Below are 13,937 nucleotides of genomic sequence, written 5' to 3' on the forward strand. Positions count from 1 at the left end.
ACCCTACGCACAGCTCTCAATCCTCGAGCCGGGGGGTTCCGAGAGGTCGAGCTGCGGCAGCGCCAGCAGGCTTGCAAGGTGGTTCAGCGAAGTAGGCCGCGGCAGCGCCAGCAGGCTCTCAGATGGTTCGACAGGATAGGCCGCGGCAGCGCCAGCAGGCTCTCAGATGTTTCAGCAAGGTAGGCCGCGGCAGCGCCAGCAGGCTCTCGGATGGTTCAGCAAGTTAGGCCGCGGCAGCGCCAGCAGGCTCTCAGATGGTTCAGCAAGGTAGGCCGCGGCAGCGCCAGCAGGCTCTCGGATGGTTCAGCAAGGTAGGCCGCGGCAGCGCCAGCAGGCTCTCAGAAGGTCGTTGGGTTACGGATGAGTTCGTCTGGTGTCGGCCGTGACAGCGTCAGCAGGGCTTCCAGTCCAGGATACAACTGGCGTCCTACTCCGGGGCGGGCCCAGATATAGGACGGAGGTCCTTTGATGTCCGGACCCTCGCGCCTGGGGGCCAGAGGGGCCGAGATGATGGTGTTCAGACACCCAGCAGGGGGGTGGAGCCAGCGCCCAGGGAGGCCGGAGGGCTATCGATACCGGGCGTCCGGGGACGGCTTGAGGGCCATCGAAACTCCTCTCCCTCCGGATCTGTCGAGTGGCCACTCGACCACCTGGGTGGATCTTGGTGCCTCGATGTCTGGGCTTCGCTGGGGCCGAGGCTGGGGCCGAGGCCACGCGGTCGTGACGTGGTGGGCCCAAGATGGAGTCGGGCCCGGCCTCGTGCTTAGGTCGTGAGGGGCCTACGCTGGGGCCAGGCCGATGATGGGGGTCCGGGATGGTAGCCGGATCGGTGGTGTTGGGGCGTGCAGGGTCGGGCAGAATGGGCCGCCCGAGGTCCGGAGGAGGGCTGATGTCGTCCGGGGCCCGCCATGCGGGAGGGGTAGGACCACGCCATGAGGCCGGGTCCAACACGCGTCCCCCCCAGCTGAAGGCAGGGGAGAGTCACCCACTTTCTTGGGGATTCTCCTCGCCGAGGCGGAAGAATCTGGACAGGCCGTCGGCATTGGCGTGGTCGTTGCCGGGGCGATGCTCCACAGTGAAATCCATCCCCTGTAGAGAGATGGACCAGCGCAGCAGTTTCGGGTTTTCTCCCCGCATCTGCATCAACCAACGCAGGGGCTGGTGGTCGGTCTGGATTCGGAAGTGGGTGCCGAAGAGGTAGGGCCGGAGCTTCTTGAGGGCCCACACTACGGCAAAGGCTTCCCTCTCGATGGTGCTCCACCGCTGTTCTCTTGCCAGGAGGCGTCGGCTGATGAAGGCCACAGGCCGGTCGATTCCTTCGGGGTTAACTTGGGACAGGACCGCCCCGATGCCGTGCTCCGAGGCGTTGGTTTGGACTACAAACTCTCTGCTGTAGTCGGGGGCCTGGAGCACAGGGGCGGTGCACATGGCAGTCTTTAAAGTCTCAAAGGCTGTCTGGCACGCGGGGGTCCAGTGCACCTTCTGGGGTAGTTTCTTTGAGGTCAGTTCTGTGAGGGGCCCCACAATGCTCCCGTAGGCTTTTATAAATCGCCGATAGTATCCGGTGAGCCCCAGGAAGGCTCGGACGGCGGTCTGGGTGACCGGGGGCTCCCAGGCCCGGATGGCGTCTATCTTTGGTTGGAGGGGAGCCACTTTGCCGCTCCCCACTTGGTGGCCCAGATAGGTCACGGACCCTTGGCCTATCTGGCACTTGCTGGCTTTGATGGTGAGTCCAGCCCGCCGGAGGGCCGTCAGGACTTCCCAGAGGTGGGACAGGTGCTCATCCCAGTGAAGGCTGTACACCGCAATGTCATCGAGATAGGCGGCGCTGTATTCTTCTAGACCGGCCAGCACCTGATTTACTAGCCTCTGAAAGGTGGCCGGCGCATTTTTCATGCCGAAGGGCATTACTTTGAAGTGATAGTGGCCATCTGGCGTCGAGAAGGCCGATCGTTCTTGTGCACCAGGGGTAAGGCCGATCTGCCAATACCCCGCCGTGAGATCAAAGGTGCTGAGGTATTTGGCGGCCCCTAGGCGATCGATCAGTTCATCCGCCCGGGGGATGGGATGTGCGTCGGTCCTGGTGACGGCATTCAGTCCCCGGTAGTCAACACAGAACCGGAGCTCGGGCGCTGCTCCGGGGGAAGCAGCTTTCGGGACCAGGACAACGGGACTGGCCCAGGGACTGTTGGAGGGTTCGACTACCCCCAGGGCCAACATCTTGGCCACCTCGGATTGGATGCAGGCCCGAACCCGGTCGGGCACTCGGAAAGCTCGTTGTTTCACAGGGGGGCTGTCTCCAGTGTCCACATCGTGGACACACCACCGGGTGACCCCCGGCGTGAGGGAAAACAGATCCGCAAACTGCCCCAGCAGCTTCCGGCAGTCTTGTTGCTGCTCTGGGGTCAGGGTAGAGAAGAGCCGGACCCCTTCGAAGGAGCCGTCTTTCTCGGTGGTGCTGAGGAGATCTGGTAGTGGCTCGGAGTCGTCTTCAGCTCCGTCATCGGTCGCCAGCAGCAGGCTCCGTTCGGTGCGTGCAAAGTGCGGCTTGAGCCGGTTAGCGTGTAGAACCCGGAGGGGGTTCCTGGGGGACTCCATGTCTACCAGGTAGGTGACGGGGCTCTTGCGCTCCACCACCTTGAAGGGCCCCGTCCATTTGTCCTGGAGGGCACACGGTTCAACCGGGGACATGACCCAGACTTGCTGGCCCGGCTCGAACTCGATGGACGAGGCGTTCTGGTCATACCAGCGTTTCATCTCCTCCTGACTGGCTTCCAGGTTGGCCTCGGCAAGTTCCCTGAACCTCCGAGTCTGATTGCGGAGGGTCAGGAGGTACCGGTAGACATCCGGTGGGGCATCGCGAACTGCTGTCTCCCAGCCTTCCTTGACCAGGCTAAGGGGGCCTCGAACCGGGTGTCCGTACAAGAGTTCGAACGGGCTGAACCCCAGGGATTTCTGGGGTACCTCTCGGTAGGCGAACAGGAGGCAGGGCAGCAGGACATCCCATTTGCGCCAGAGGGGCTCTTCTAGGCCCTTGATCATTCCCTTCAGTGTCCTGTTAAAGCGTTCCACTAGTCCATTTCCCTGGGGATGATACGGGGTGGTGAACTTATATGCGACCCCGCACTGTTGCCATAGGGACCGCATATGCTTCGAGATGAAGTTGGATCCCCGATCACTCACGACTTCCTGGGGGAAGCCGACTCGGGGGAAGATGCTCATGAGGGCTCGGCCCACCACGGGGGCCGTGATTGTTCGGAGAGGGATGGCCTCAGGATAGCGGGTGGCATGGTCCACCAGGACGAGGATGAAACGGTGCCCCTGCGAGGTGCGAGGATCCAGGGGTCCTACGATGTCTATCCCCACTCGCTCGAAGGGGGTGGTTACCACAGGGAACGGCTGGAGCGGGGCTTTGACTTTCCCCCCGCTCTTCCCGCTGGCTTGACAGGTCCTGCAGTGGTTCTGTACATCAGTGCGCATTTTTGGCCAGTAGAAATGCGTCACCAGGCGGCTGTACGTTTTGTCCTGGCCCAGGTGCCCGGCGAGGGGCACATCATGTGCTAAGTTCAGGAGGAAGTCTCTGAACCGGAGGGGTACAACCAGCACCCGGCCGGCCCCTAGCTCGGCAATCTTCTGCTCACTGTAAAGGAGGTCGTTGTTCCAGTAGACCCAGTGGGACCCCGCGGGGTCTCCGGCGGCTTGCGTAGCAGCTTGCCGTCGCATCCCCTCGAGGGAGGGGCAGGTTTTCTATTCCTGCCGGAACTGTTCGCGGGTGGGGCCACCTTCTTGGCGCCATTGGGCGAGTTCCGGGAGGCGGTCGATCTCGGTGAGATCTTCTTGGTCGGGCCCTTGGGGGCCGGGCCCGTTGTCGGCGTCCTCGGGGACGACAGGCGGCGGAGGTGCGGGCCATTCTGGCTCCTCTGTTGGAGCTTCCCCCGCGGGGGCGGAGGCTCAGGCGGACATGGAGCGGGTAGTCGCACAGACCCACTCGGGAAGGCCTAGCATCCCCAGGTGCTCTCTTCGTTCGACGCCAGCCCATGGGGAACTTTCCAGGTCGTTCCAGGAGGCAGTCCACGGGGGCATCGTCGCGGACAGTCACTTTCAGCACGCCCGACACTCCCCCCCCCCCCCCCACTCGAAGGGGATGCGGGCCATCTGACACATAGTTTCGGAGTTATCTGCGGATCGGACTGGACACAGGACGTTAGGAAGGATCTGTTCCGGGGTCACCAGATGGCAGCGGACCGCTGTCACGCTGGCCCCAGTGTCACGGAGGGCTTCGGTCCGGCGACCGTTGATGGTGACCCACTGGCGGTACTTCTGGGTGTTGCCGGGGATCGGCCCTCGGGGGATCATGTCGTGAGTACCCAGGCAGGCTAAGGTCATGGCGGCGGGCTCCCACTCAGCCTGCTCGTGGTCGTCGTCTTCTTCCTCACTTCTTTCTTCACCTAGGGCAGCTGCCGTGATCTGACGGGCTGGGGGCCCGGTGGTGCCGGGTCGCTGGTTCATCGGGCAGAGGGGGTCATTCGCATAATGCCCCTGTCGCTGGCATCTGTGGCACTTAATGTTCGGGCGGGGCCCCGGCCTGGCTGGGGGGCCCCCTCTCCGGGCCAGGGATGGCGACGTGGGGGTAGGGGATGACCCCTGGGGGGTGTCTCGACCCCGGCTCTGGCCTACTCCGCCACCTCGTGGGCGGTGGTTCCCCGGGGACCCCCGGCCGTAATCTCCCATCATGTTCCGGGGAACTCGGGTGCTGGCCCACCGGTCTGCCTCGACAGCGAGTTTTCGTGGCTCAGTCAATTTGCTGTCGAGGAGGTGCTGCCGGAGTTCGACGAAACAGTTATTGGACAGGTGTTCCCATAGAATGAGGTCGACCAGCTGCTGGTAGGTGGTGACCTGGCAGCCCCGAGTCCACCCCTCGAAGGCTCTACTGTAATAGTTCACGTATTCCACCCACGTGGTACCGGGGATTTTTTTGCAGTCTCGGAATCGCTGCCGGTACATCTCGGGGGTGAGTCCGTAGCGCGTGAGGAGGGCGGTCTTCATGTGCTCGTACGAGGTCCTCTCGGCATCAGGGAGCTCCAGCAGGGCGTCTCTCCCTTCGTTGATAAACTTCCCCCACAGGCCGGCACCCCAGTCCCTGAGGGGTACTCGATGGGCAGCCATGGCGACCTCGTAAGCTGTGAACCACTGCTGGATGTCGTCGTTCTTATAGTACTCTTTGACGACATCCTTGGGTATGTGCACCTTCGTGTCCACCGGGGGAGGTGAGGTCTTACTCCCGGAGGTGGTAGTCTCGCCTGCCTTCGTTTTAAATTCTAGTTCTTTGAGGACGCGCTCGTGCTCGAGCATGAGTTTCTTCTCCTCGAGGTCTCTTTGTCTTCGCTTTTCTTCCAGGTCTCCTTCTAGCCGTAGCTGCTCGAGGGCTAGCTTCCTTTCTGCCAGTTGGATCTCTCCTTCTTGTTTGAGTCGAGCAAGCTCCAACTCGTGGAGCCGGTTCCTCTCTCGTTCTCGGGCGTCTTCGGGGGAGCGGCCTGGGTTTGGGTTTGCGGGTCTCTCTCCCGCTGGGTTCAGCTGAGCCTCCGGGCCTCCGTTCGGGCCCGGGTTATCTTCCCTCGGGGGTGGCGCCTCCCCGGCGTCCACCCAGGCCTGCAGGGCCGATTTGAAATCTTCTTTGGTGCTTAAGCCAGTGGTAGCGATGCCTAGATCTTTGCAGAATTGCTTCAGTTCCTTGTGACTGTAGTCTTCCATTTTCTCCTTCTGGAATTCTGTGCTCATGGTCTCAGTGGGTTTTTCTGGGTAGCGAGTGAATCAATCTCTGTACGATCTGCGTGGGCTCGGATCCCACCGCTGCCACCAATGTTGGAAAGGCGACCCCGGGGGAGGCAGAAGATGTCTGACTGACCACCCCATGGTCCACCTCTCCGTTGAGAAGTAGCCGAGCGTTTGCCGAGAGGCCTCCTGAACGAGGGTCCTCTCCTAGGATCGTACAGCAGAGTAATCACAACACTACAGATGGACACCACACAAGAGGTCAAGTTCTTAAGCTTTTATAGCTAGTAAAAAGGTTGCGGGTTTTTGGTAGTATGTACAAGCAGATCGAGGGATCTGTAAAGTCTCGTAAAGAGGGGTAAGGTAGCGGGACAGTCTTACTCTGGGCGGAGGACGGGATACCCTACGCACAGCTCTCAATCCTCGAGCCGGGGGGTTCCGAGAGGTCGAGCCGCGGCAGCGCCAGCAGGCTTGCAAGGTGGTTCAGCGAAGTAGGCCGCGGCAGCGCCAGCAGGCTCTCAGATGGTTCGACAGGATAGGCCGCGGCAGCGCCAGCAGGCTCTCAGATGTTTCAGCAAGGTAGGCCGCGGCAGCGCCAGCAGGCTCTCGGATGGTTCAGCAAGGTAGGCCGCGGCAGCGCCAGCAGGCTCTCAGATGGTTCAGCAAGGTAGGCCGCGGCAGCGCCAGCAGGCTCTCGGATGGTTCAGCAAGGTAGGCCGCGGCAGCGCCAGCAGGCTCTCAGAAGGTCGTCGGGTTACGGATGAGTTCGTCTGGTGTCGGCCGTGACAGCGTCAGCAGGGCTTCCAGTCCAGGATACAACTGGCGTCCTACTCCGGGGCGGGCCCAGATATAGGACGGAGGTCCTTTGATGTCTGGACCCTCGCGCCTGGGAGCCAGAGGGGCCGAGATGATGGTGTCCAGACACCCAGCAGGGGGTGGAGCCAGCGCCCAGGGAGGCCGGAGGGCTATCGATACTGGGCGTCCGGGGACGGCTGGAGGGCCATCGAAACTCCTCTCCCTCCGGATCTGTCGAGTGGCCACTCGACCACCTGGGTGGATCTTGGTGCCTCGATGTCTGGGCTTCGCTGGGGCCGAGGCTGGGGCCGAGGCCACGCGGTCGTGACGTGGTGGGCCCAAGATGGAGTTGGGCCCGGCCTCGTGCTTAGGTCGTGAGGGGCCTACGCTGGGGCCAGGCCGATGATGGGGGTCCGGGATGGTAGCCGGATCGGTGGTGTTGGGGCGTGCAGGGTCGGGCAGAATGGGCCGCCCGAGGTCCGGAGGAGGGCTGATGTCGTCCGGGGCCCGCCATGCGGAGGGGTAGGACCACGCCATGAGGCCGGGTCCAACAGAGTCCTTCAATGAAAAGTAATATTTCCGTGTGCCATTACAGATGAATGAACCAAGCTTCAGTAGTAGGAGTAGTGTGGCTCAGTGGAGTAGTGTGGCTCACTGGTTAGAGGCAGCAGGCCTGAGAGCAGAAGTCAGCCCGGGACCAGGGTTCAATTCCCGACGCGGCAGGGTCGTGGACCTTGGTCAGCGGACTTGATAATTCCTGCTTCGGTGCTTACTCTAATCAGGGGTTCCACTCGGCAACTCTGGGCATTAGCTTGCCTAATCTCCACAACGGCCCCACCAATTCCGGGGATGCCTGGCTCCACCTTGGGGACTCCCAGCAAGGGACCATCCCACAGGGAAAGCCAGGACGGGTTCCCCAGAGTTATACAGCGCCGGGACGCCCCGTTGCTGGGGCAGCTGTGCGCTTTACAAGTATACTACATTTACATTTACATTCCCGTGGAGCAGCATTTCACCAAGAACATTTGTGGAACATCATACATAAACTGTGAGGTGCTAAATATGATTAGGGTGAAATCTGGAGAGATGAAGTAATTTTAAGAGACATAGTCGAACAGAAAGACTGGATGATCCTTTGGGCGAAGGCAGGTGAATCATAGCTCCCCTTTGTCAACTATGAGAAGATTACAGAGAATTCAGAACGCTGACTCCAGTCTGCTCCTACATGAAAGCCACAAGCACAAATCTCCCCTGCCATGAAGGCTGTACACTGGTTACAATTTGCAAGAAGCTCCACCGTCAAAAGCTGCTTTGTATAACACAAAGCCATGCATGGCAGAGGACCATTCTTCATCAGGAAGAATATCAACAAATGCATACAACAAAGGAACCTACACTTCATAAAGGCTCCCAGCCTCAATGTTCCTACATACAAGAAAACAAAATGGGTGGAACATATTTCTCTGTTTAGCAGCCAAAATATGGAATTCACTACCCACACACATAAGATCCAGCGACAACCATCTTAACTTAAAAAGATTAGTCAAGAGCTGGCTCTTCCCCCACATGACAACTACACACACAACACAACAGTGTTCTCAGTATTCTCTTACATGACAAACTATACTTCTCACGGCATACAGATACAGTTTTCATTATACATGTGTCACTGTACATTGAACTATGCTTCCTGTTATGAGCGGATACATTTATATAAGGGCAAAAAATGTATATTCCATCATAAGATACATGTGTATATAATACAGTGACATAATTGATGCATCTATATAGATGCATATTTAGAGGAGTTTATTCCTGCTACCAAATTTTAAGAAATGTTTTAAAAACATTTGCATATGTGACCAAAAGATAAATGTGCACATCTGACTATGTAAATCGTGCTGCTTCTATGCACATATCGATATGCACATGGAGGGGTTTTATTCATCCTAGCAAACCTTTCCAACTGTCATGTGCATATATGTATGTATACGATGATTTCAGTTTTTTGCTACAAAACAAAATCCTCCTTTCAACCTTTGTCCCATTCCTCCTCTCTTCTCAAACCTTTCTGAAACCCCTTCTCAGACTTCCCCTCTGTTTTTAACCACGTCACCAAACTAACAGGCACACACAACCACTACTTACAAAAACAACTTACTGCTTCCCCTTTCAAATCCATTCCCAACCTCCTATCCCTACTCTAAACTCTAAACTCTACTAAACACATGTGAAATCAAGAGCACAGACCTAACACAACTAATACTCAAACAAAAGAAAAAATATTACTAATCAACTATTAACTTCTAATCTTTGAATCCAGAGTAGCGCGCTACTTGCAGCAAAGCTCTTCAACGATTTGTCACGGGTAGTAAGCTCTATGTAAATACCATTTACAATTACCTCTAAATTTAGTTTTAGGGAAAGACACAGAAAGAAAAAATTGAAAAGCACGTGGAACGTAGGAGGCCTTAGTGCTGGATATCATTTGATGAGGCAGAAAACAAAATCAACAGGATACTTAGTAGGCAGCGGTGGAAAGCTCTGTAACTAACTAGAGTGCCTAGGAAGACTAATAGAACACTTATTGCGAGCCATTGACAAGATGGAAACGGGTCAAGCATTCAGAAATACGCAGAGAGGTGCAAGCATTAGGGGAGAGGACAAAAATCAATGCTATAGACTCTGAAGACTCCATCGTAAAGGTCAAATCTTCCAATATGACTCAACACCACATGAGCAACCAAATCAAATAGCTTGAAGATAAAATTGAAAACTTCAAAAACCTAGAAAGGAGAATATTGGCATACGCTTTCTCTTGGAGGAAGTGCAGGGTGAGGAAGTAGACCCTATGTCACTGCCCTGTTTACAAAAGTGGTGGCAAGCAATGACATACTTAAAATAAGAATGGATGGAAAATGAAGAAAAAATGCCAAATTCCCAAGATATATTTTAGCCAGGCTACAGTTTTTTTCAATTAAAGGAGTAAATAACTACAGCCTTCAAAACCAGCAAGAACTTTGAATTTCAAGGTTTCACTGGGTAGCTTTACTGCAAGATGTTTCTCAAGTCACCCTTACGCGATGGAAGATACTGAAAAAGATCACAAATAGGCTCACCACAGAGAACATTTGATGTAGATGGATGTTTCAGTGTGGCATATTTTTTGAAGTGCGAGGCAAGCATCAGGTGGTTACGACTGCAGAATAGAGTAGCACTTCATATGAATGCAATGTCAAAGGAACTGGTAGATGACAACATGGGAGAAAAGGAAGTGCAATGGCCATGGATATATATTATTTCCAATCAAGCAAACAAACAGAAGCCAGCTTTGAGAAAACACATCGAAGAGGAGAAGGATAATGAGCACACATCTGCTGAACATTATTGCTGTACACATATGGAGGAACAAGGGCTCTTTAAGATGTTACACTTGATAGGGGCAGAGATGGTGCAGCCATGATCTTATCATGGTAATATGTTACAAAATATTTAGGTGATACATGGAGGTTAAAGCTGGTGTAGGTTGTGGGGGCCTACCAGTTCAGAGGCATTGGTCCTGTAAACACCTGGGGATAGTTGGCAAAGCTTCCTAGATGCTGATGAACAGGAGTAGTATTGGGAAAGGTTAGAATACGTGAAGTAAGAGCAGGAATGAAGAAAATGGGAGGGAAGCTTGAATGTACACAAATTCGACACTTAGGAGGGGCCTGGGATAGGTCAAATCGCTCATAAAGTGCACATAGCCATCCTTAATGTGGAACAGCTAAACGCCCCAAATATAAGGATGCAAATCCTAAGATTGCTACTTGATCCAAGCTGTGACATATACTGTATTCAGGAAACCTCTTACTTGCTAAAGACCAAGGCCGTATGAAAACTAAGTGACTACTACTACAGTTCTTTGACTTGAGGAAAGAGAAGAAAGGTGGGATAATATTATTCATGAGGAAGAAATGCGTTACTTACCTGTAACTGCAGTTATCCAGTATTGGTATCTTTCATAGATTCACATGCCTGAATCATTCCCCGTCGTCGGGGTGGGAGTCCCCGGTACATAAATAAAGTAATGTCCCATTAGACATACAGAGTAATAGGCCAAAGGCCTCACATTAGTAACATATCCAAGTCCTTTTGTAATAATGACCAAACTCTAGAGACCAACCAATCAGCTGCCACCACCCTCTGGAACCTTCCTGGAAGGAACTCTAGTCCCTCAGATTTTTGCAAGCACAGTGCTATATAGAGGAACAAATGAGAGTACTAGGTGAGCCCTGCAGTTACAGGCAACGCATTTCTCATCCAGTATTAGGGTATCTTTCATAGATTCACATGCCTGAATCAGAGTAGAAAGCAATGATAAGCACATTTCCTTTTGCATATAGAACCTGAAGCATTAGTGAACCAATACCTACATACATATACATACATCACAACAGTAAACTGCAAAGCAATAAATTGCAAGTCTGGCAAAAGGTATAATAGTGATAGGGAAATGTGCATGGAAAATAAGAGAAAGGTTGGTGGGAAGGAAGGAAGGCTCACCTCGATCGAAATAGATGACGCAACACCGCCTGTCCCACCGCAGCATCCTTTGTGAGTTCTGTATCCAAACAGTAATGTTTCTTAAATGTATGCGGCGTTTTCCATGTTGCCGCTCTGCAAATCTTCGTGATGGGCACACCTGCAAATAGTGCCGTAGAAGTAGAGACTGCCCTAGTGGAATGGGCACGCATCCGTGATTGTAAAGGCTGACCAGCCTGCTGGTGACAGAAGACAATGGCACCAGAGATCCATCTGGAAATGCTTTGCTTTGTGAGTGGGAAACCCTTCCCGGGTAAACTGTAACCCACAAAAAGTTGGTTGGATTTGCGGAAAGTTTTTGTTCTGTCAAGGTAGAATTTAAGGCAGCGTTTTAAATCCAGAGAATGGAGAGATCTTTCCTGTTCCTTTACAGGATTCGGAAAGAAAGTTTTTAAGACAATAGGCTCATTTAAGTGAAAGTCCGATGGTACTTTTGACATAAATTTTGGGTTAGTCCGAAGAATTACCCTGTCATTTTTAAATTGTAGAATGGGATCTTGAATTGTGAAAGCATGTAGGTCACTAACTCGCCTTGCAGATGCGCGGGCTAAAAGGAGCGCAGTTTTCCAAGATAGGAACTTGAGGTCAGCTCTGTGTATTGGCTCAAAAGGGTGCTTCATCAGCTGAGCAAGTACTGTGTTTAGTTGCCATGTTGGAGGTGGCGTCTTCACAGGAGGGAAAGTCCAAAACAGGCCTTTGAGAAACTGTTTTATTAATCTGTTCAACCAAAGAGAAGGTCCATTATAAGATGTCCTGAAACGGGATATTTCTGCCAGGTGTACGTTGATGGAAGCGTGGGCGAGGCCCGAAGTAGCCAAATGAAGGAGGTATGGTAATATCTCTTCTGTAGAGGATGTGAAAGGATGCACTCCAGCTGATCTGCACCCAATACATATCTCTTCCATTTAAAGGAATGAGTCTTGTTTGTGCTATCTGCTCAGGCACGGAATAGGACAGCTCTGCATCCCCGGGGGAATGTTCAAATCCTGAAACTCGTGGAACTCAGGAGCGAGGCCGACAATTTGAGAGAAGCTGGGTCCGGGTGCTGCACTTGTCCTTGGTTCCTTGTGAGGAGAGATGGAAACAGTGGCAATGGAATTGGTGTTTGCCGGGAGAGAAGATGAAGCTCTGTGTACCAGTGTTGGCGAGGCCATGCTGGGGCTATTAGAATCGGTTTGCAAGGTTCTGCCTTCATCTCCCTGAGGATCTTGGGGATCAGTGGAATCAGCTGAAAGGTGTAGGCGAATACGCCAAACCATGCTATTGAAAATGCAGTCCCCAGAGATCCCTGTTGGGGATGCCAACTTGTGAAGTGTTGGCATTTGGCATTTTGTCGCGTGGCGAAAAGATCCGACAGGGGTTCGCCCCACAGAGAGAAGACGCTGTCGAGAGTGTGTTGGTCTGACTCCCACTCGTGGCAGGTGGCCTGCATTCTGCTCAGTGAGCCTGCCAACGCATTGTCCTTTCCTGGAACGTTGTCCACTCGTAGGGAAACTTTGTTCCAAAGAGGCCAGTGCCAGATTTTTTGTGATTCTTGAGAGAGAGAGAGCAAACAAGTCCTTCCCTGCTTGTTCAGGTAGTGCATTGTCGTAGTGTTGTTCGTCCTGACAAGCACTTGCGAACCTTTTATTCTGGGAAGGAAAGCCAGGAGGGCTAGGTAGACAGCTCTGAGTTCTAGGAGGTTTATGTGTAGTCTTCGCTCAGGAGGTGACCACTTCCCGCTGATCTGAAGCTCCTGGAGAAAGGCTCCCCAACCTTCCAGAGACGCATCCGTCGTTATAACCTGAGGAGATGCTTGAGTCAGGAAGGGTAGGCCTCGAGACAGATTGTGTGGCTGAATCCACCATTCGAGAGCGGCGACCATCTGAGGGGTCACCTGTATGGTGTCGTGGAAGGACCCACTGATTTGAATCCATTGTGCAGAGAGAGCCTCTTGAAGAGGACGCATGCGGAGACGACAGTATGGAACCAGGAGGATGCAGGAAGACATCATTCCGAAGAGAGATTTGAAGAGACGCACTGAAAGAGACTTTCTTATGCGCACACGTTCTGCAAATCGTAGGAGTTTTTGTTGCCGCTCCTGCGATGGATAAGCTTTCTTTAGGACCGTATCTAGGACAGCTCCCAGAAATGTTATCCTCTCAAAAGGCTGTAAAACTGACTTGTCCGGGTTGAGGGTAAGACCCAATCTTTTGAAAAGCTGTAAACAGGCGTTGGAAGATCTTATTGCGCTGTCGAGAGAGGGTGCCTTGACGAGCCAGTCATTGAGATATGGAAAGATTTGGTGATGCTGTTGCCTGAGAAATGCAGTCACTGGCGCAAGGCATTTTGTGAAAATGCGTGGGGCTAACTTGAGCCTGAAAGGCATAACTCGGAATTGGTAATGCCTGCCCGCTACAGCAAACCTTAGATAATATTTCCATGAACAAGAGTTGCAGATGTTTGTGATTCATATGTTGAGGGGGTGTTGGTTGGGGTTTGGACAAATTCCAGGGAATGTCCAAACTGCACCAGTTGAAGAACCCAACGATCCGTTGTGATTTGACTTCAGTTGTGAAGATAGTGGGAAATTTTTCCTCCCACTCTGGAAGGTGGAAAAGAAACAGAGACTGGCGGTAGAGAGAAGTCATTGACGTCGCGCCGAATCCTTCTGCCGTCCGGCTTTTCCTCGAAAAGAAGACTTGTTGTATGAAGTCTGCGCTTGCTGTTTTTGCTGTATCTGCGGCCTGTACTGGTTAGAGGAGGAACATGAAGACCTATATTGTTGGTAGCCTCCTCTATTAGAG

General features: G+C 53.6%; 2 protein-coding genes across 4 annotated transcripts in view; one reads left to right on the forward strand and one right to left on the reverse strand.

Annotated features, from left to right (window-relative positions):
* Positions 1–8,850, reverse strand: part of LOC144821952 (uncharacterized) — a 30,304-nt gene extending 21,454 nt beyond the window's left edge. Inside the window, exons 1-2 of the mRNA XM_078679095.1 lie at positions 7,561–8,850; positions 5,133–7,176 (exon numbers count right to left, since the gene is read on the reverse strand). Of these exons, the coding sequence (XP_078535221.1) occupies positions 5,133–5,778 (646 nt within the window). The 5' untranslated portion in view covers positions 5,779–7,176; positions 7,561–8,850. The remainder of the gene's footprint in view (positions 1–5,132; positions 7,177–7,560) is intronic.
* MXD4 (MAX dimerization protein 4) overlaps positions 1–13,937 on the forward strand; it is a 317,759-nt gene that overhangs the window by 225,413 nt on the left and 78,409 nt on the right. The gene's annotated exons all lie outside the window — the stretch shown is intronic.

This window comes from Lissotriton helveticus, chromosome 2_2, assembly GCF_964261635.1.
Source record: "Lissotriton helveticus chromosome 2_2, aLisHel1.1, whole genome shotgun sequence".
In the NCBI taxonomy this organism is placed as follows: Eukaryota; Metazoa; Chordata; class Amphibia; order Caudata; family Salamandridae; genus Lissotriton; species Lissotriton helveticus.